General features: G+C 42.6%; 1 protein-coding gene across 5 annotated transcripts in view; it reads left to right on the plus strand.

Moving 5' to 3' along the window:
* Positions 1-294: 294 nt before the first annotated feature.
* Positions 295-23,336, plus strand: part of tmem161b (transmembrane protein 161B) — a 63,386-nt gene continuing 40,344 nt past the window's right edge. For 4 of the 5 annotated variants that reach the window (XM_072281260.1, XM_072281256.1, XM_072281261.1 and 1 more), the window contains exons 1-4: positions 490-579; positions 9,907-10,010; positions 17,207-17,290; positions 20,876-20,973. In XM_072281260.1, the coding sequence (XP_072137361.1) occupies positions 577-579; positions 9,907-10,010; positions 17,207-17,290; positions 20,876-20,973 (289 nt within the window). In that variant the 5' untranslated portion in view covers positions 490-576. Of the gene's footprint in view, positions 580-9,906; positions 10,011-17,206; positions 17,291-20,875; positions 20,974-23,336 lie in introns of all 5 variants that reach the window. The other variant, XM_072281257.1, reaches the window with a different exon arrangement.

Genomic DNA, 23,336 nt, shown 5'->3' on the forward strand with positions numbered 1-23,336 from the left:
GTCCACGATGAAAATTGAAAGAACTGCATAGGATCACTAAAAACAGATAATTCCAAGATCTAAATTATTGCGTCTTCCCATCATTGTTCCAAATCACTGGATTACCAAATGACCTTCTCAAAATGGCAAACGTGCGGCCCCTTTAAGCAGAACAGGCTGGGGAAAGAACGGGGGCTTTTTAAAGCTTCCGTCGCAGTTGGTTGCTACGACCAATCGAAAGCGACACCTCTCCTCCGCAATAGTCAACCTTCTTTCCTTTTGGTTGCCCGGACAAGAATAATTATATATTTTCTTTAGATGACTTTGAGCTGCTGGATTGAACGTTCACAATTAGCTCGGCAGCTTGTCTTCCCCCAGGATTTGTCTTCATTGCGGCAGGCAGGAGCTGGACAAGCGCGGCGAGGGACCTTGGTGACCTCTGGCGTCCGTGGAGGGTGAACCATGGCGCCAGGCTGCTGATTCAAACAGGTTGGAGGACAAACGTCCGGCTCCGGAGAGGCCGATGGTCGCAGCGCGGGGTAGACGCGTCCTTGCCATCTCTTCACTCACCTTCCTGGGACGGAGTTACCCGACGACATGGTGAGTGCGGTCGGGAAGGGGCTGGGGTGAACCCGCTGACGGTGGGTGAGCGGACCTGGCTCTGGGCTCTGGGCTGAAGGGCAGACAACATCAGAGGTTGTCTGAAGCCTTCACAGCTTCCCATGCTCTTACATCGGTAAAGTGGGTTGCTACTGTCATAAGTGCCGAGATACAGGAGAAAAACTTATCTAGACTGATATTCGTATGTGCCAGTCAGCGTACTGAGGTCCAGTGGAAAATAATGTGGAAATTGGTAAATTTTAAACACGAGAAAACCTGCAGATTTTGGAAATCCCAAGCGACCCCCACAAAATGCTGGCGGAACTCAGCAGGTCAGGCAACGTCTATGGGAATGAATAGATAGTCGACGTTTCCAGCCGATACTCTTCATCAGGACTCGTAAATTTGTTTGGTTGATTACTGCCCCGTGTACTGAGGCACTGTGGGGGAAGTGGGGAACTTGTGTAAATTGGAAACGTCTTCCACACTCTTCATACAGATCAAATTATTACAACGTTTCATTGATGATGTATAGGATAAAATAACAATAGAATGAAGTATTACTGTTACAGAGAAAGTGTGTAAATAGGAACTAAGTTGCAAGGTCATATCAAGGTAGATTCTGAGGTCAGGAGTCTTTTATACTTATACAATAGCCTTTTAGAATAGTCATTTAAAAGTCAATTTTAGAGCAAAATGATCGTAGTGTTGCTAAACTGTAGTAATTAGGGTATTGCTGGTTGGTTCAAGACACCTTTACGAGGATGAAGTGTAGACTGACCAATACTAAACTAGGCATGACAACCCACCTCAGAGTACTGAAATGTTGCGTTTATCCAATTATGTTATATGGCTCAGAATGTTGGACAATATCTAGTAACATGAGGAAATGAACTGAAGCAACAGAGATGTGGTTTTTGAGGAGGATGCAAAGAATATCATGGATGAAACAAATATCTAATGAGGATGTCATGACCAAAAAGAGAAATGTATGAGATCATGAAAAGGCAACGTAACTTCATTGGACATGTGATTAGGAAAGAGGAGTTAGAATGCATGGTAATTATGGGAAAGATTGAAGGGAAGAAAGCAAAAGGAAGACAAATGATAATGGAGACAGCAGCCAGAGAACTGGAAATGAATACCAATAAATTGATCCACTTGACCTGAAATAGGAGTGGCAGTCAAAGCTCAAACTGGGCACGGCATCTGATGATGATGATGGTTGGTTCAAGAAGCTGTTTGTTTAACGGAAGGAGCTTTCCTTTAACCTGGTAACGTGGGACTTTAGTCTTCTGTAACCCCTGCCTGATGGCAGCTGTGAAAAAGTGATTATATGATTATTATTGTTGTCACATGCAGCGAGGTGTAGTGAAGAACTTGTCTTTCATACTGTTCATACAGTAGTGCATTAAGTTGTACAAGGGAAAACAGTAACAATGCAGAGTGAAGTGATAGAATTATAGAGAAGGTACAGTGCAGATAGACCAGTAGGTGCAAGTTCACAACGAGTTAAATAATGTGGTCAGTTTGTTGTGTTGGGGAAGTATTCAATAGTCTTACAACAGCAGGATGGAAGATGTCCTTGAGCCCGGTGGTATGTGCTTTAAGGCTTGAAAATACAGTGGAGGGTACTGCTAATAATCCCCTCTGGAGATGATGATTGGAAGCCAAGAGGAAAACCACAAGGGCAGAGGTCAGAGGTCAGCAGACTAACTGAGCTTCAGAAAGGTGGGAAGACCAAAGACTCATCTCGGTTACGAAGGAAGTACTGGCCCTTCTCAGAGGAGGATTGGTGATGGAACCAGGGGCTCCGAGCACCAACTACTGGTCATGCAGGACTCCAAAGACCAGGCAAACCCACCTTACCACAGCCTGGGTCGACTACCAGAAAGCATATGACTCAGTGCCCCACCCATGTGTCCTGGAATGCCTATCTCTGTACAAGGTTAACAAGACAAGGATCTTCACCAAGAACTCACTGGGCTGTTGGAGGACAATGCTAGAAGTTAACTCAAAGCCAGTAGTGACCATCAGATGTGGAGCTGGGTGGTAGTGAAAAGAGCCAAATCTATCAAGACTGAAAGAGTCGAGTTTCCTGAAGGCCACGTGCCGGATGTACAGAAGAGCTACAAATACCTGGGAATCCTGCAGGGGCAAGGAAGCTATGATGAGGACACAAGGCAGACTTGGAAGTGTCAAGGCCATGGTCCTGCAAGAAGTGCAAGTCATCCATGAGTATGTCAGAACCAAGGTTCCTAAGGATTACCTGCTAGGAGAATATCTCAGACAGCAGGCAGAGGATATGGAAATGGAAGTGGGTGAAGCAGAGCCAGAGGACTAGAGGCCACGGCAGGACAAGCCACTGCACGAGATGTCCCATCGCCAAATATCAGAGGTGGCTGACATAAGAAAGTCCTACCAATGGCTGGAAATGGCAGGACTGAGGGACAGCACAGAGGTTCTGCTCGTGGTTGCACAAGAACAGGTGCTGTGCACAAAAGCAATAGAAGCAGAGGTCAATCGCACCAGACAAGACCCAAGATGCAGGCTGTGCAAGGAACCTGTTGAAACCATCCAGCACGTAGTAGCAGAATGCAAGATGCAGGCAGGGATGGCATTTGCTGAACAGCACAACCAAGTTGAAGGAATTGTCTGCAGGAACATCTGCACTGAGTATGGATTAGAGACTCACAAGTCCAAATGGGGAACACCCAAGAAGGTAGTGAAGAATGACAGAGCTAAGATCCTATGGGACTTCCAAATACAGACTGATAAGCAGGTACTGGCCAAACAACCAGACATAGTAATACTGGACAGGGAATAAAGGAAAGCAATAGTAATAGATGTGGCGATCCTGAGAGACAGTAATATCAGGAAGAAAGAATACGAGAAGCTGGAGAAATACCGGGGCGTAAAAGAGCAGGTAGAAAGGACGTGGAAGGTTAAAGCTAGAATAATCCCGATGGTGATAGGAGCACTTGAGGCTGTGACACCTGGAAAGGGAGAGTGGCTTCGGCAAGTCCCAGGAACAACATCAAAGACCTTGGTCCAGAAGAGCACACTACTAGGAACAGTGCCAACCCTCAAGCTCCCAGGCCTCTAGTGGAGGATCTGAGATTGTGGGAAAAATACATATAAGCACCACCTGTAAGGGGTGAAGAAAAAAAAATATAAAATAGTTAAAATAAATAGTGCAAAACCAGAAATAAATAAATTAGTGAGGTGTTGTTCATGGGTTCAACTCAATTAGAAATCGGATGGCAGAGGGGAAGCAGCTGTTCCTGAATCGCTGAGTGTGTGCCCTCAGGTTTCTGTACCTTCTCCCTTATGATAACAATGAGAAGAGGGCATGTACTGGGTGATGGGAAGCAAGGAGTTAATTGTGGACTTCAGGAAGGAGAAGCTGAGAGAACACATAGTGAGACGAGGGCATATCCTGGGTGGCGGGTGTCCTTAGTGATGGATGCTGCCTTTCTGAGACATCGCTCCTTGAAGATGTCTTGGATACTGCAGAGGCCAGTCCCCATGATGGAGCTGACTAACTTCACAACTTCTTGCAGCTTATTTTGATCCTATGCAGTAACAACCCCCTGCAAACCGCCCCCCCCATACCTGATGTTTTTGCACCTTGTCAGAATGCTCTCCGTTATGCATTCATAGAAGTTTTCGAGTTTTTTTCAGTGACAATCCAAATCTCCTCAAACTCCTAATGAAATCTAGCTGTTGTCATGCCTTCTTTATTGCTGCATTAACATGTTGTGACCAGGTAAGGTCCTTGGAGATACTGACACCTAGGAACTTACAATTGCTCACTCTCCATTTCTGATCCCTCTGAGGACTGGTGTGTGTTCTCGTGTTGTCTTGTTCTCCCCTTTCTGAGGTCTACAATTAGTTATTTGGTTTTACTGACACGGAGTGCAAGGTTGTTGCTATGACACCACTCGACTAGCTGATAAGCTCAGAAGACTGCTATACGCCCTCTCATCTCCATCTGAGATTCTGCCAACAATGGTTGTATTATAGCAAATTTATAAGTGGCATTTGAGCTATGCCTGGGTAGATGTGGAGAGAGTAGAGCAGTGGGCTAAGCACATACCCCTGAGCTGCACCAGTGTTGATTGTCAGCGAGGTGAAGATGTTATTTCCAATCTGCACAGGTTGTGGTCTTCCGAGTATGAAGTCGAGGATCCTGTTGCAGGGGGAGGCCCAAACATGGACTCTAGGGGGCAGTAGCTGGAAACAGCTGGATTATTACCTGCTCAAGCTAACTGGAAAGTGGAAAAAAAAAGGACATGTGGTTATAATCTCAAATAGTTTAAATTCATGTTTGGAGAACTTCTGTCTTTGAAGTGAAAGAGGATGAGAAGTGGCTTGATAGAGGCATAGAACAACTGGACAGCCAGAGACTTTTCCTAGGACAGAGATAGCTAATACAGAGCAGCATAGTTTTAAGATGATTGGAGAAAGGTAGGCATGGGGGTAATATCAGAGGTAGTTTTGTTTTACACAGAGAAAGTGGTCAATGTGCAGAACACCCTGCAGGGGTGATGATAGAGGCAGATACATTAGGGAATTTAAGAAACTCTTGGATAAGCACATGGATGAAAGAAAAATAGAGGGCTAAGCAGAGGGAAGGGTTAGATTGACCTTGGAGTAAGTTAAAATGTCGTGTACTGACTGTAAAGTACTTGATCACAAATAAAGTGGTATTCCTCCATAGTGTGTTGAATTTAATTAGAACAGAGCACAAGTCTGAAAGAGTCCTGCAATTGTATGACATGGAAACAGGTCATGTGTTCCACCTTCCCAAACAAGAGAAAATCTGCAGATGCTGGAAATCCAGAGCAACACGCACACAAAGCTGGTAGAACTCAGTAGGCCAGGCAGCATCTATGGAAAAGAGTAAACATTTGACATTTCGGGCTGAAACCCTTCAACAGAACTGGAGGAAAGGAGTAAGGGGGGCGGGGAGAGAAGGAAGAAATACAAAGCAGTAGGTGATAGGTGAAGCTGGGAGGGTGGAGGGGTGAAGTAAATAGCTGGAAATCGATTGGTGAAAGAGGTAAAGGGCTGGAGAAGGGGAAATCTGATAGGAGAGGACAGAAGGCCATGGAAGAAAGGGAAGGGGGAGAAGTACCAGAGGGCAGTGATGGGCAGGTAAGGTTATAAGGTGACAGAAGGAAAAAGAAATGAGAAATGGTGAAGGAGGGGCGGGGTGGGGGGTGGTGGTCCTTTACTGGAAGTTCGAGAGATCAATGTTCATGTCATCAGGCTGGAGGCTACTCGGGCAGAATATACCTTATACTTTATTGTTGCCAAACAATTGATACGAGAATGTACAATCATCACAGTGATATTTGATCCTGGGCTTCCCGCTCCCTGGATTACAAATCCATAGTAAATATTAAAAATTTAAATTATAAATCATAAATAGGAAAATTAGAACAATGGAAAGTAAGGTAGTACAAAAAAAACCGAGATGCAGGTCCGGGTATTTGGAGGTTACGGCACAGATCCGGGTCAGGATCCGTTCATCAGTCTTATCACAGTTGGAAAGAAGCTGTTCCCAAATCTGACCGTACGACTCTTCAAGCTCCTGAGCCTTCTCCCGAAGAGAAGAGGGACGAAAAGTGTGTTGGCTGGGTGGGTCGTGTCCTTGATTATCCTGGCAGCACTACTGCGACAGCGTGCGGTGTAAAGTGAGTCCAAGGACGGAAGGTTGGTTTGTGTGACGTGCTGGGCTGTGTTCACGATCTTAATATAAGGTGTTCCTCCTGAGTGTGGCCTCATCATGACAGTAGAAGGGGCCATGGACTGGCATGTCAGAATGGGAATGGAAAGTAGAATTGAAGTGGGTGGCCACTGGGATATCTCTCTCTTTTTAGCAGAGTGTAGGTATTCAACAAAGAGGTCTCCCAATGTATATTGGGTCTCACCAATACACAGGAGGCCACACCCAGCTCTTCACTTCACTTCCTTCCTTCCTTTCTCCTGGTTTCACCTTCTACCTTGTACTTCTTCCTCCCTTCTTCCCCCCCCCCCCCCAGCTTCTTCATCTTTTTTTCTCCAGTCCTGATGAAATGTCTCTGCCTGAAACGTTGACTGTTTACTCTTCCATAGATGCTGCCTGGCCTGCTTAGTTCCTCCAGCTTTTTGTGTGTGATGCATGTGTTCAACCTTGTTAATGCTGACCAGTAGGAACTCTGCTTAATTAATCCCATCTTTTGGTATTTGGTTCCCGGCCTTCCATATGCAGGCAATTCAGGTGCTCATCGAGGGACACGCTGGGTCAGCAACAACTACTTCAGTGCTGTTAGTGACCCAGCAGGACAGCCCAGGGACAGGCAGTGGAAACTGGCTAAAGAAATAAAATGGCAAATGACCAGAAGATGGAAGGTGTTCAACAAAACCATCACCCTACCTATATTCAGTCTCTTCAACGCGGCCAAGTAATTGAAATTACAAGCAATTAGTTGTGGTTTCACCTGGCAGGAGTGTTCATGGCCTGGACATGGGAAGGGGGTCATTAAACTCTTGCTCTTTTGTGCCGAGGTGGCAAAAAGACGTGTTATAGGAGCAGCTGAAAGTTTGGATGTTAGGAGTGGATGGTTTTGGATATCAAAAACTTCAGATACGGGCTGTTCTTGTAGAACTGTGACTCCAGGACAACATCCACGCACCATCAATCTACAGGCCATGACACTCAGGGACTTGGGCTATATTATTGCTTTTCATAATATTATTTATTTTGTAATTTTTTTTTTGCTATCGTATTGCTATATGATCTGTGTGACTTTTGGTTCTGTGTTTTGCACTTTGGCCCCAGAACAGGGGTTCTCACCCTGGGGTCTGTGGACCCCTTGCTTAATGGTATAAGTCCATGGTATATATATAAAAAAAATTGCTGTGATGAACCCCTATCCTAGAGGAACAATGTTTTGTTTTGGCTGTATTCATGATTCATGTGGTTGGGTGAATGACAATTAAAATTGAATTTGAAATCTGCAAAATTGGAAATGCTGAAATACTCAGCAGGTGAGCTTTTATAGTGTTGAATGGTGAGGGCTGTCTTTAAAACAACTTCTTTGGGGAGCATGATGGATGTTAATACAGTGGTGTTACTGGGAGAGAGAGGCAGTGTTCAATCCTCAACTTGTTATCAATGCAGAAACACAGGATAATGAATGTAGATGGAAGGATCGTTGGGACAATCCCTGCTGCTGTCTGTAAGGAGTTTGTACATTCTCCCTGTGACTGAGTGCGTTTCCTATGGGTGCTCCGGTTTCCTGAAAATTCCAAAGATGTATGGGTTAGGCTTAGTAAGTCATTGATGTGTTATGTTGGTGCTGGAAGCATGGCAACTCTTTCAGGCTGCCCCCAGTCTATCCTCAGACAGTGTTGGCCATTGACACAAACAGCACATATTTCACTATGTTTCAGTGTACATGTGACATATACATTTTAAACATTTTAAAATAAATTTGAAACATTCCAAATTTCATATTCTATCCAGACTAATCTTTATTTACTTGATAAATACTTAACATAAGTTTAAAAATTAGGTTGGCTAGGTAAAGAATTCTTCGAAAGGATTTGCTGTTGAGGTAATTTGAAGTTTTTTTTTGCTGTATGTGAGGACTGTCCTGTGTTGGCATCACACAGCAGCTGATATTGCAAATGGGCCAATCAACACATTTAGAGGTTGTTAGATATTTGTGGGTAGCTTTTCTGAAGGTCATTGGCTTTGTTTTTGAATTTTGAATCTAGAATCTAGTTTGTGCTGACTATTCCGTTTGGAAGTTCAATGTGTATTTAGCTGAAAATATCACTGGCACCTTAGTGTTTTCAGATTAAATTATATGATTTCACTGACTTCAAGGACAACAATATTTTCATTAGGAAAGAACATTTCTGCAGTTCTTACATCTTATGAGAATATTTTGTCTTGTGAAAGTTTATTTAGGGTTATGCTTACTAGAATAGAATACTTACTACCTGAAATGCTGCAGGTGTTTAAGGAAGCAAAGAAGGTCCTCCATCTGTCTGTCCTGGCCCATGCAAATGTAGAAAGATTCTTCATTGCTTTTTCTGTAACAGTTTTGTTTTACCAGTCAGAGTTGTTGGCCCCGAGTTGAACCCCTGAACCTGGAGGACCAATAGACTGCTCTTAGTCTGTCCTCTGCCCTTTGACCTGTTTGGCATGGGTGATCCTACCAAGAGCCAAAGCCACCCAATGTAGTTCTCTGGGTCATTGAGGCATGCAAGCCTCCAAACCACGACACTGCTGTGATCCTCTTGGAAGCACAATAGAACTATTTTGTCATTGCTCAAGACAATGAGATTGTGGTGCTACTGCAGTCTGTGCAAAACAGATATTTACAATGCCTGTGGTACGGCTTATTTTAAAAAAGACATATTCCATGCAGCAAGTGACTTTGATAGTCCATAATACTCTAAGGCCATTGGCAAGCCTGGGTGTAGCATTATTCACCTGCAGAACAGCCCTAGGGAAGAAGCTGTTTCTCAGTCTTACTGTCTTGGCTATGATGTTTCTGTATTTCTTACCAGATGCCAGGAGATTGAACAGTCATTCACTAACTTCTGTTTAGTTACTTTAATTGGTATGTGCATGCTCTTCAGTGGATAGAATACAAGTTTATATTTTCTGATGAATGCACACCACGAGGAGGGTATATGATTACAAGGATGAGACTCCCAGGATTATCACCAGAATGCAATATTTGTGCTGCAAATATGGTCCAGAAATTCTACCTGAGCTGTAACAGCATTGTGCTAACTGCCATGCTGCAGTGGGAAATTTGTATAGTTACATGGGCAGGAGAGCTATGGAAGTTTATGGTCGGGGTGCAGGTTGATTTGGCAAGGGAGCATTTTAGTTTGGCATGGGCCTATGGGCCTGTTCCTGTGCTGTAGTGTTCTATGACTATAAGCAACATTTGTTAGGAAAAACAAATAAAAATTGTACACATTTCTAACAATGAAAAATAATTGGAATAAAACAAGTAATTCATATTTCGGGCTGATGACCTGATCTGATGTACTGGGGTAGTTTTAAATTGTAGACTACATGTAAGAATATGTACCATGGTTTAAAGTTCAATTGGCACCTATTGAAGTTAACCTATTAGACCCAAAGCCATTGTGTCACAGCCTTCACGTTGCGATACAAAATGAGTAAACTGTTGCATCCTAAGACATGGATCGATTAGAAATCCTTTGCCTGCTGAAATACTGATAGTACTTAAATATTATTTGTACAATTTTAAATCAAATATGGTTCACCTTGACTCTTTTCCATTCCAGGGTGTGATAGGCGTGCAGTTGGTTGTCACTATGGTAATGGCCAGCATCATACAGAAGATTACACCCCACTACTCATTTGCTCGTTGGTTGCTTTGCAATGGAAGGTACGAGGATTATTTTCAAATGGTGGTTTTGGGATCAGTTTTACACACTTGCAGCTTGTTTATCTATTGGATTTTGAACAATTTTCCCCTTTCACCTCACCATTCCAACAATTGAAATTTTCCATAAGAAGCAAGGATCATAGGAAGCACATTTGTGCAATTTAGTCACGGCTTTTCTTTTAGCTAAAAGACTGCACATTTTTGTTGGCTAAGGAGAAAATTATATATATTTTCTGAGGCCCAGAGGTTAAAAGACACATCAAATCATGCAAACAACAGGAATTCTGCAGATGCTGGAAATTCAAGCAACACACATCAAAGTTGCTGGTGAACGCAGCAGGCCAGGCAGCATCTCTAGGAAGAGGTACAGTCGACGTTTCAGGCCGAGATCCTTCATCAGGACTAACTGAAGGAAGAGTGAGTAAGGGATTTGAAAGGGGGAGGGGGAGGGGGAGATCCAAAATGATAGGAGAAGACAGGAGGGGGAGGGATGGAGCCAAGAGCTGGACAGGTGATGGGCAAAAGGGATACGAGAGGATCATGGGACAGGAGGTCCGGGAAGAAAGACAAGGGGTGGGGGGACCCAGAGGATGGGCAAGGGGTATATTCAGAGGGACAGAGGGAGAAAAAGGAGAGTGAGAGAGAATGTGTGTATAACAATATTAACAGATGGGGTACGAGGGGGAGGTGGGGCATTAGCAGAAGTTAGAGAAGTCGATGTTCATGCCATCAGGTTGGAGGCTACCCAGACGGAATATAAGGTGTTGTTCCTCCAACCTGAGTGTGGCTTCATCTTTACAGTAGAGGAGGCTGTGGATAGACATGTTAGAATGGGAATGGGATGTGGAATTAAAATGTGTGGCCACTGGGAGATCCTGCTTTCTCTGGCGGACAGAGCGTAGGTGTTCAGCAAAGTGGTCTCCCAATCTGCGTTGGGTCTCGCCAATATATAAAAATATATAGACATATATCAAATCATGCAGATGTTTGTAATCCAAAACACAAGAACACATTTTAAACAATAAGTTAAGAAGTAATCAGGAAAGCATACATCAGTGTTTTGGGTGTGAAACCTTCCTTATAACTAAGAAATTTGAGATTAATAACTTAACACTCGACAGGTAGTTGAATACTTACTGTCCATTGAACCAGTAAAGTAAATAGCAAGGTAAAATGCTTATGTCAGAATCAGATTATTATTAAACATAAGGGTTAGTGAAGTGGTCTCCAGTCTTGTGGTTCTCCTGACAGAATCCTGGCCATTCTTGTCAATTTTTTTTTAATGCTTTTCATTGTACATTCTTTCTCCCTTCTATCTGGTAATACATCCTGGTCTTTCAACTATATTATGCAGTTTCTTTTGGACACAAGATTCTGCAGGTGCTGGAAATCCAGAGGTACCAAGTCTCTCTCGGTCTGTCTCTTTTGCACACTGGTTGAATACTCTAGTTGGTGCAGTCTTTCATTGATTCTTTTATGGATTTATTGAGTATGCCTGTAAGAAAATGCAGGGGTCTCCAACTTTTTTTGCACTGCGGACCGGTTTAATATTGACAATATTCTTGCGGACCAGCCGACCAGTGGGGGGTGTTCAAGTAGGGTTAAACTCACCTCAGCATGTCTTTTACAGTTAGGGTTGCCAACTTTTTCACTCCCAAATAAGGAACAAAAGTAGCAGTCAAATCCCAGGACACTTGTGTTTACCCCAGAAAAGACTTCCATGACCATGAAGCCTTGCGTGGGCACCTGTGTGCGCATGCGTGAGGTGCGCATGTGCATAAGTACTGATTTTTTTTTTTCTCTCCACAAATCGGTTTTGGCTTAATCTTCCCAACTGTACTGTACATACATTATTTCTACTTTATATAGGCTGTGTATTTATCATATCATTCCTGCTTTTACTATATTAGTGTTATTTTCGGTTTTATGTATTATTTGGTAGGTTATTTTTTGGGTCTGGGAACGCTCGAAAATTTTTCCCATATGAATTAATGGTAATTGCTTCTTCGCTTTACGCCATTTCGGCATGAAAGGTTTCATAGGAACGCTCTACCTTAGCGGGGGAAATACGGAACAAGGGCAGTCCCGTATGGGACAAACTAATTTAGCCCAATTTACGCGATGTCCCGGCAAATACAGGACAGTTGGCAACACTATGTTCAAGTGCAACAGTGCGTGACAGGGACTGAGGAAAGGTGCAGCTGACTCATATCGTTTCCTCGCAGCCCAGTAGCACATGCTTTGGGGACTGCTGATTTATTGTCTTGCTGTTTGATTTGCCCTTTCCCCTGCACGAAAAGTTTAAAAATCCTGTTGGAAAGCTTTTTTAAAGTTTATTCATTCCTCAGATCAGAGCATCTCTGGCAAGGCCACAATTAATTGTTCATTACTTAATTGCTCTTTTATTCTTCTAGACCATTTCAGAGGGCATTTAGAGACTCAGGACTCAAACTACCAGGTTCAGGAACAGTTATTGCCCAACCATCAGGCTCCTGAACCAGAGGGGACAACTTCACTCAAACCCTCACCCGTCACTGAACTGTTCCCACAACCAATGGATTCACTTTCAAAGACTCTTCATCTCATGTTCTCAATGCTTATTGCTTATTATTATTATTATTACTTTTTGCATTCACACAGTTTGTCTTTTGCATTTTGGTTGTTCATCTTTTCTGTTGGTTGTGATTTCTTGTTGATTCTATTGTGCTTCTTGTACTTACTATGAATACCTGCAAGTAAATGAATCTTGAGGTTATATGGTGACATGTATGTACTTTGAATACTTATAAGCTGGGTAAAGATGACAGATTTTCTTCACTGAAATGCAGCAGTGAACTAGATATGTCTCTGGTTGACTTGGTTTCTTGCTTGGTTCAATTTGTTACTATTTTGTCTGTACTTTTGATTGAATATTAGAGTAATTTGACAAACCTATAGATGTGTAGCTGAGAGTATCTTGATTGGCTGCATCACAGCCTGGTCTGGAGACACCAATGCTCTTGAATGGAAAATCGTACAAGAAGTAGTGGATACAGCCCAGTTCATCAAAGGTAAAGCCCTCCCCACCATTGTGTACATCTACGTGGAGCATTGGCGCAGGAAATCCTCATTCAGCAACATTCATCATCAGGGACCACTACCACTACAGGGGCCTCAGGACTCTCACCACCATGTTCACCCTTCACCCAAAGGGGGTAACAACTTCACTCGCCTCGTCACTGAAATGTTCCCATAACCTATGGGCTCACTCTCAAGGACTCTTCATCTCATGTCATTACATGCAATCCTGAAATTCTTTTTCTTGCTGGCCTAGTCAGTAAATCCAAGAACCATAATAGACCACACCCAACAGGGTGGACAAATAACTAATGTGCAAAAGACAAGAAACTGTGCGAATACAAAAGAAATAACAAATAAATATCAAGATCATGAGATGAAGAGTCCTTGAAAGTGAGTCCATGGGAATATTTCAGTGATAGGGCAAGTGAAGTTATCCCCTTTGGTTCAAGAGTGTGATGTTTGAAGGGTAATAACTTTTCCTGAACCAGGTGATTATGGGTCCTGAGGCTCCTGCAGCAGGAAGGGCATGGCCTGGTGTTGGGGGTCTCTAATGATAATGCTGCCTTCCTGTGACAGAGCTCCATTTCAATGTGCTCAAAATGAAATTAGTTTTAAAATTGCAAAATTTATTTTGAATTGGTACAGATCTCCATTGTGATGTTTAAGAAATTAATGGAGGGAAATTTCTTTTATATTGGGGATACTATTGTGATTCTTTTTTGACATTGTGGTGTTTCACGTGCACAAAGAAAAATGAGGCATAACAAAGAAGCAAAAATGTAAATGTAAAGATACCAAAAGCAAATAAAAAAAAAACAACCAAGGCTGCTATTATATTTGCTAAAGGCTTGTTTAGATTTCAAAGTTTAAAGTACATTTATTATCGAAGTATTTATACCATATACAACCTTGAGATTCACCTTGTTGCAGGCAGTGACAAAACAGAAACACAATGGAGCCCAGTAAAAATCCCACACAACAAACTGTCAAACACCTAATGTGTGAAAAAAGAACAAATCATGCAAATGATAAAGTAAACAAAAAATGCAAACAGCATATAGTTTATATTAAGCTATAATAAAATAGCTGTCATTGCTGAAGACTGTCAGTGTGTCAGAATGTCAGAGGTCTAGTAAAGATTATATAGTGCACTTGCAGATAGGTCAGTAAAGGGGTTGGAGACAGTCAGAATATATTCTGAGAGTAGTTTTCATCTATTTTCACAGATGATGATACTTGTGAAGATCCTGATAAAGGGTTTTTGGCCCAAAACAACATCTTTATTCCTCTCCATAGATGCTACTGTGTGGGGCAAGTCATAAGGATGCCCCCATGTCGGCTACCCCGCAGAGTGTTATACGGCCAGCTACATCATGGTCGACGCTCAGCTGGAGGGCCAAAGAAGCGCTGTGAGGATCAGATGAAGAATGCTTTAAGGAAGTGCAAGAACAGACCCGAGGACCTGGAGGAGGTTGCTGCTGACCGTACCACTTGGCGACAGCTGTGTAGGGACGGGGTTTGTATTCTGGAGATGGAAAGAACAACCAGAAGACAGCATAAGAGAGCCAGGAGAAATGCAGCCATGGTTGCCACCACTACCACACTAACTGCAATAGAGCTTGTGGGTCCAGGATCGGACTGTATAGTCATCAAAGATCGTACCGTTAAAGGAGTGGACATCGTCATCGGATTTCAATGGACAACTGAAGAAGAAATTTTGCTCTAGATTTCCAGCATCTGCAGAATCTCTTGTTTGTGATGTGTATTTAGTTGCAGTGAATGATACTCATAACAGTAAAATTGTTAATGTTAATATACATATTGAAAGTGGATCAGTTTAGAAGATAGATAAGATTACCTATTACAACTGATGCCTGTCATCGAAGAGATACGATAGATGCTGATAGAGAGATTAGCATGCCTCAGAGTGTATCTGCATTTGCAACAAGTTTACAATTACTCTACTACTTTTCTTAGGCCTACAATATGATTCTTTAAAATTTTTATCTTCAATGTCTAGCTGTTATCCTGCCTCTTTATCCTTTTGGCTTAGAGTCATAAAGTAATACAGCACAAAGACAGACCCTTGGTCTATCTAGTCCATAGCAAACTATTTTGCCATCCCATCAACCTGCATCCAATCCACAGACCTCCATGCCTCTCCTATTTATGTACCAGTCCAATTTTTTCTCAAATTCCTGCTGCTATCTGTATAGAGTTTGTATGTTCTCCCCGTGATTGTGTGTGCTTTCTCAAGTTTCCTTCCGCAGTCTGAACACTTACTGGAAGGTTAATTGGTTAATTGTTGTGGGTACGTGGCCAAGTGGTTGAGGTGTTGGACTAGTAATCTGAAGGTCGTGAGTTTGAGCCCCAGCCGATGCAGCGTGTTGTGTCCTTGAGCAAGGCACTTAACCACACACTGCTCTGCGACGACACTGGTTGCTGTATTGGCCCTTGCCCTTTCCCTTGGACAACATCGGCGTATTGGAGAGGGGAGACTTGCAGCATGGGCAACTGGCGGTCTTCCATACAATCTTGCCTAGGCCTGCAGACTTTCCAGGCGCAGATCCATGGTCTCACAAGACTAACGGATGCCTTTATTTAATTGGTTATTGTAACTTGCCCTGTGCTTAGTCTAGGGTTAAATTGGGGATTGCTAGACAGTGTAGCTTGAAGGGCCAGAAGGGTCTATTGCATGCTGTATCTCAATAAATAGATGTTGATATTAGACCTATATCACCACTTTGTTAGAATCTCATTCTACACTCACACCACCCTCTGAGGGAAGAAGTTCCCCCTGATATTCTCCTTAAATATTTCACCTTTCACCCTTAACCCATGACCTCTAGTTCTAATTTTATCCAACCTCAGTGGTAAAAACCTGCTTGCATTTGCCCTCTCTATATTCCATATAGTTTTGTATACCTCTATTAAATATTCCCTTGTTCTCCTATGCTCTAGAGAATAAAGTCCGAACCTACTTGACCTTACCCTGTAACTCAGGTCTTCACGTCCTGGCAAAATCTTTGTAAATTTTATCTGCACTTTTCAATCTTATTGATATCTTTCCTGTAGGTGACCAGAACTGCACACTATACTCCAAATTGGGCCTCACCAACATCTTGTACAGCTTCAACATAACTCTGAACTCGCATACTCAATGCTTTGCTTTACGAAGGCCAATGTGCCAAAAGCTCTCTTTAAGACGCTATCTACCACTTTCAAGGTATTATGGATCGGTATTCCCAGATCACTGTGCTTTCACCACACTCCGCAGTGCCCTTCTACTCACCTTGTAAGTCCTACCCTGGTTTGTCCTCGGAGTACAGCTCCCCACATTTGTCTGCATTAAATTCCATTTGCCATTTTTTCATCCCATTTTTTCAGCAGGTCCAGATTCTGCTGCAAGCTTTGATAGTCTTCCTTGCTGTCTACTACGCCCTCATTTTTTCTTTTGGAAAATTGTGTAACTTAGAATACTGAACACATAGTTCTGATCACCCTGCAGCTACATCTTGGTAATGGCTGTAAGATCATGCACACATTAACTATGTTGTCAGTTCAACTATCTTACTGCAAATGCTATGTGCATTCAATAAAGACTGAAGCTGGTCTAAAGTGAGAGGCCTTTCTGATTAAACAGACTAGTTAACATATTGGACTGATTATTGCACATAACATTTCAGTTGACCATAAGATAAAGGAGCAAAATTAGGCTATTCGATCCATCGAATCTGCTCTGCCATTCCATCATGGCTGATTTGCTATCCCTCTCAACCCCCTTCTCCTGCCTTCTCCCCATAACATCTGATATCCTGACTAATCAAGAACCTATCAACTTCTGCTTTAAATATACCCAATGGCTTGTCCTTAGAATTAGAATTGGATGTAGAATGCATCATTAGTTGGTGTGTGCACTTGGTTTTAAATTCTGGTTGTTGTGTTGTAAGTTCAACATGGACTAGATGAGCTGAAGGGCCTGTTTCTTTAGTGTTCTGTGATTCTGACTCTAAGCATAATGTTGAAAGTAGAAAACATTGGAATTGCAGAGTTACACACAGTGTTGGAGGAACAGTTTACGATATTCATACAATACAGTATACAATATAAATAATATTCAAATGGTATTGTTACAGCTTGCAATGGTACCAGCATCCTACAGAAGAACAACTTCAGGTATTGGCTGGAAAACAACAGAAAGCAAAATCCAAGAGAGAAAGGTAATGCCATGCTCTTCCTCCAGTTAATCTGTCTAACATCAGCTTGACCTTTGTAACATCGAGGGCCCTAGGATTTTTCTGTTATCTTGACTCTATTGAGGTTCTCAAAAATCAAGCATCAACTTTATTCACCATAAAAATGACAACATAAGAATTTGCTGTGACGTGTGGGGGCACCACGGTAGCGTAGTGGTTGGTGTCACACTGTTGCAGCTTTGGGCCTTGGAGTTTTGAGTTCAATTCCAGCATGTCTGAAAGGAGTTTGTACATTCTTCCTGTGAGTGCTTGAGTTTCCTCCCACAGTCCAAATACCAATGTGACCAAGTGAGCTACATACAGTGGCATGCAAAAGTTTGGGCACCCCTGGTCGAAATTTGTTACTGTGAATGGTTAAGTGAGTAGAAGAAGAACTGATCTCCAAAAGTCATAAAGTTAAAGGTGAAACATTCTTTTCAACATTTTAGGCAAGATTAGTGTATTATTTTTGTTTTGTACAATTTTAGAGTGGAAAAAAGGAAAGGAGCACCATGCAAAAGTTTGGGCACTCCAAGAAATTTGAGCTCTCAGATAACTTTTACCAAGGTCTTAGACCTTAATTAGCTTGTTAGGGCTATGGCTTGTTCACAGTCAGTGTTAGGAAAGGCCAGGTGATGCAAATATTAAAGCTTTTTAAATACCCTGACTCCTCAAACCTTCTCCCAACAATCAGCAGCTATGGGCGCCTCTAAGCACCTGCCTAGCGCTCTGAAAATTAAAATAAATGATGCCCACAAAGCAGGAGAAGGCTATAAGAAGATAGCAAAGCGTCTTCAGGTAGCCGTTTCCTCAGTTTGTAATGTAATTGAGAAATGGCAGTTAACAGGAACGGTAGAGGTCAAGTTGAGGTCTGGAAGACCAAGAAAACTTTCCGAGGGAATTGCTCGTAGGATTGCTAGAAAGGCAAATCAAAACCCCCGTTTGACTGCAAAAGACCTTCAGGAAGGTTTAGCAGATTCTGCAGTGGTGGTGCACTGTTCTACTGTGCAGCGACACCTTCATGGAAGAGTCATCAGAAGAAAACCTTTCCTGCATTGTCACCACAAAATTCAGCATCAGAAGTTTGCAAAGGAACATCTAAACAAGCCTCACACATTAAAGTTGCTGGTGAACGCAGCAGGCCAGGCAGCATCTCTAGGAAGAGGTGCAGTCGACATTTCAGGCCGAGACCCTTCGTCAGGACTAACTGAAGGAAGAGTGAGTAAGGGATTTGAAAGTTGGAAGGGGAGGGGGAGATCCAAAATGATAGGAGAAGACAGGAGGGGGAGGGTTGGAGCCAAGAGCTGGACAGGTGATAGGTAAAAGGGATACGAGAGGATCATGGGACAGGACGTCCGGGAAGAAAGACAAGGGGCAGGGGGGACCCAGAGGATGGGCAAGGGGTATATTCAGAGGGAGAAAAAGGAGAGTGAGAGAAAGAATATGTGTATAAAAATAAGATGGGGTACGAGGGGGAGGTGGGGCATTAGCGGAAGTTAGAGAAGTCAATGTTCATGCCATCAGGTTGGAGGCTACCCAGATGGAATATAAGGTGTTGTTCCTCCAACCTGAGTGCGGCTTCATCTTTACAGTAGAGGAGGCCATGGATAGACATGTCAGAATGGGAATGGGACATGGAATTAAAATGTGCGGCCACTGGGAGATCCTGCTTTCTCTGGCGGACAGAGCGTAGGTGTTCAGTAAAGCGGTCTCCCAGTCTGCGTTGGGTCTCGCCAATATATAAAAGGTCACATCGGGAGCACCAGACACAGTATATCACCCCAGCCGACTCACAGGTGAAGTGTTGCCTCACCCGGAAGGACTGTTTGGGGCCCTGAATGGTGGTAAGATCTAAACAAGCCTGATGCATTTTGGAAACAAGTCCTGTGGACTGATGAAGTTAAAATAGAACTTTTTGGCCGCAATGAGCAAAGGTATGTTTGGAGAAAAAAGGGTGCAGAATTTCATGAAAAGAACCCCTCTCCAACTGTTAAGCAGGGGGGTGGATCGATCATGCTTTGGGCTTGTGTTGCAGTCAGTGGCACGGGGAACATTTCACTGGTAGAGGAAAGAAGGAATTCAATTTAATACCAGCAAATTCTGGAAGCAAAGATCACACTGTCTATAAAAAAAAAAGAAAGCTGAAGTTGAAAGGAGGATGGCATCTACAACAGGGTAATGATCCTAAACACATCTCAAAGTCCGCAATGGAGTACCTCAAGAGGTGCATGCTGAAGGTTTTGCCATGGCCTTCACAGTCCCCTGACCTAAACATCATGGAAAATCTGTGGATAGACCTCAAAAGAGCAGTGCATGCAAGACGGCCCAAGAATCTCACAGAACTTAGAAGCCTTTTGCAAGGAAGAATGGGCAAAAATCCTCCAAACAAGAATTGAGAGACTCTTAGCTGGCTACAGAAAGCATTTACAAGCTGTGATACTTGCCAAAGGGGGTGTTACTAAGTACTGACCATGCAGGGTGCCCAAACATTTGCTTCGGATCCTTTTCCTTTTTTGTTATTTTGAAACAGTAAAAGATGGAAATAAAAAAAGTAATCTTGCTTAAAATATTAAAGAAATTTGTCATCTTTAACTTTATGCCTTTTGGAAATCAGTTCATCTTTTCCTCGCTTAGCTATTCACAGCAACAGAAATTTTGACCAGGTGTGCCCGAACTTTTGCATGCCACTGTATATGTAAAAATAAGTGAATTGCATATCTCATGATGCTACCATGTGATGTGTGCGTGCCTTGCTTAAAGTAATCACAAAGTTAAACTTACATTGTGCTTTTTGCTTTTAATTAATTCTGTATTTTGGAGTAACAAAACATAACAAGTTTCCTCCCACATTTCAAAGAAGTACTGATTAGTAGGCTAGTTGGGCATTGTAAATTGTCCTGTCATTGCCGCAGAAATCTGCAGTAAGCCACAGTACGGCTTATCTTCTGCTGAGCAAACACTGGTGGGGGGGGGAAGGGAGCAACACCAGCTCCAGCCTGGTCGCTGCACCACACCGCCTCCGGTGGAGTGTACCAGCTCAGACGGCTCTCTCTTGGTGTCTGTAAGCACCTAGCTCCATAATGCTTGAATCTCCTATGTGCTTCCTTTTGATTTTAAGCTTCTGTGCATTCTGCATGCATAGTTCTTATTTGAGTGCCTCCTACTCCTTCTCTACCAGTCCTATTTTTGTGCATTAGATGTCTCTCTATAAAGGCATATCTTTGTTATCAAATTCAAATTTAATTATCATTCAACCATATATTAATGCTGCTTAACAAAGCAGTGTTCCTCTAGGGCCAAGGTGCAAAACATACACAGCACATTCTTTTTTTTTAAAAAAAAAGTCACAAAGAAAGTGTGTATATTTAGTCCAAGACCCTGAGTGATATGTCCCACATATTGATTGGTACAGATTCCCGGAAGGTTATAGTAATAGTGTTCAAGTAGAAGAACATAATGTTAAGACATGGTTAAAATTAAATGTTGCCGAAGAAAGGGTGATCTTGTATATGAAAAGACTGCAGGCTTCCATTTGTAGACTGATAGCCACTTGTATTATGGTTTTACCAGGAAATATAATGGACACATAGAAAGCAAGCCGCTGACTGTTCCTAAGGATATTAATCTGCATTTGGAAGCAAAGAGCATTACAGAAATGGATACACGAGGTAGGATGAACAACTGAAGATGCACATTTAATTATTATGTTGAAAATTCCCTTGATCTTTATATGGTGAGTACTCTTATATGCAGTAACTTTATTATCATTGAGGATTGTGGCATGGATGTATTTAAAAGCTATCACTTCTCATCAAAGTTGCTGTCTTTAACTGATTTATCCTGTTTGTTCACCAGATTTGAACGTGTCATTGTAAAAAAAAAAACATTCTCCAAGCATTCTTGCTCTATGATCAAGTGAACTTTTCCGATACAGATACCCATGTTTTGTAAAAGATGCTGACTGGATTTTACCTTTTTCTGCTTCACTCAGCAAGTTCCAAGCCTTTGGAGGTTCTGATCTGTAATGCATAATTCATTTTTGTTGGTACCATATGCTTTTTTTTCCCTGCTCTAATACACAATGCCAGCCTTGTTCAGGTCTGGTTCTAAGCCCAAAGAACTTCAAAGATCTTATACTTGTCTTTTAGTTCCATCACATTAAATCTCTTTAAAAAATGAATTGACACGTCATTTGAACAGAGAATCCCAAGACCTTATGTGAAAATTTATTTCCTATTTCTTCTTTTCGCTGCTTTTCACTTCATTTTGAGTTTGTCAACCAAAACCATTCTTAATTTTATACTGGTGTGTCAGTGTACTCCCCAGTGGAAGGATGAATGCTAGCTGTTATTTATTTATTTATTCGGCTAGAGCGTGGAATAGGCACTTCTGGCCCTTCGAGCTGCGTCACCCAGCAATCCCTGATTTAATGCTAGCCTAATCACGAGACAATATATAATGGCCAGCTAATCTACCAAACAATAGGCCTTTGGACTGTGTGAGGAAACCAGAGCACCTGGAGGAAACCTACGCGGTCATGGGGAGAACGTACAAACTCCTTACAGATAGTGCAGGAATTGAACCCGGGTCACTGTACTGTAAAGTGTTGTGCTAGCCACTACAATACTGTACTGCCCCATTTTCTTTCATTCGTTATTTTTCCCCTGGAGACCTCCTCTCCTCTCAGACTACTCCACTTTAAGGAAAATGATAGTGCCTTCACTGCCAGATGAGACCAGAAGACACGGGGTAGAATTAGGCCATTTGGCCTATTGTGCACTCTGCCATTCCATCATGGCTGATTTATTATCCCTCTCAACCCCGTTCTTCTGTCTTCACCCTGTAACCTTTGACACCTTGACTAATCAAGAACCTATCAATCTCTGCTTTAAGTATACCTAATGAATTAGCATCCGCAGCCGTCTGTGGCAATGAATTCTACAGATTTACCACCCTCTGGTGAAAGAAATTCTTCCTCATCTGTGTTCTAAAGGATCATCCTTGTTTTTAGGCTGTGCCGTCTTGTCCTGGACTCCCTCTGCTATAAGAAACTTGTATGGTGAAATCTGAAACAAACTTGGAACCGACATGATTACCCAGAATCATCCAGAACTAGTGGACCACCAAATACTGAGATTTTTTACCTCATTTCTACCACTTGGTTTGGGGAATCAATCCAGACTTCCTTGCCGCCTTTTCCTTGAAACTGAATTTTATGCTGGAGATGGTCTCCCAATAATTCAAACTATTGTTTCCATGAAACTGAATGGGCTTACACCTTGAATATGAGGAGAGTGGACCACGGGAGAAAGGGAAGGAGGAGGAGCACCATTGGAAGTGATAGGCGGGTGAGGAGAAGAGTTAATAAGCCAGAGTGGGGAATAGAAGAAGACGGAAGGGAGAGGGGAAAAAAAATTACCTGAAGGTGAAATCGATGTTCATGCCATCAGGTTGGAAAATACCGAGACAGAACCTCAGAAAACAAGGAATTCCCATCTCCTATCAGTTTCCTTCTTCTCCAGACCTTTGCCTTTTCTGTTTATCAATTTCCAGCCTCTGACTTTGTCTGCCCTCCCCCACTCACCTGGCTTCACCTATCACCTAGCTTGTCCTCCTTCCTCTCCCCACACCTTTTTATTCTGACATCTTCCTGTTTCCTTTCCAGTGCTGATGAGGGGTCTCGGCTTGACTCCGTGACTTGGTCTAGCCACTTCAAAGGCACTTTAATGAAATAGCCAGTAAATCCATAAGCTGCAAATGGCAAGTTAAAGCAGAATGAACTTGAAATTAACATCAGCATTTAGTACTGTTAATGGGAATAGAAATAAGTTGAGGAAAGCTAGACACGAGTACACAGTACTGTGCAAAAGTCTTGGGCACATATCTACAGCTAGGGTGCCTAAGACTTTTGCACAGTACTGTATTTGTCAACATAGAGCAGAGAGTGAGTTTGTAAATCTGGCAGGAGCAAAGGATGCTGGGAATGGCGAGGGTGGAGTGCCGCAGGGGTGTGGGATAGGTGGCAGAGCAG

Source organism: Mobula birostris, chromosome 17 (genome assembly GCF_030028105.1).
Source record: "Mobula birostris isolate sMobBir1 chromosome 17, sMobBir1.hap1, whole genome shotgun sequence".
Lineage (NCBI taxonomy): Eukaryota > Metazoa > Chordata > Chondrichthyes > Myliobatiformes > Myliobatidae > Mobula > Mobula birostris.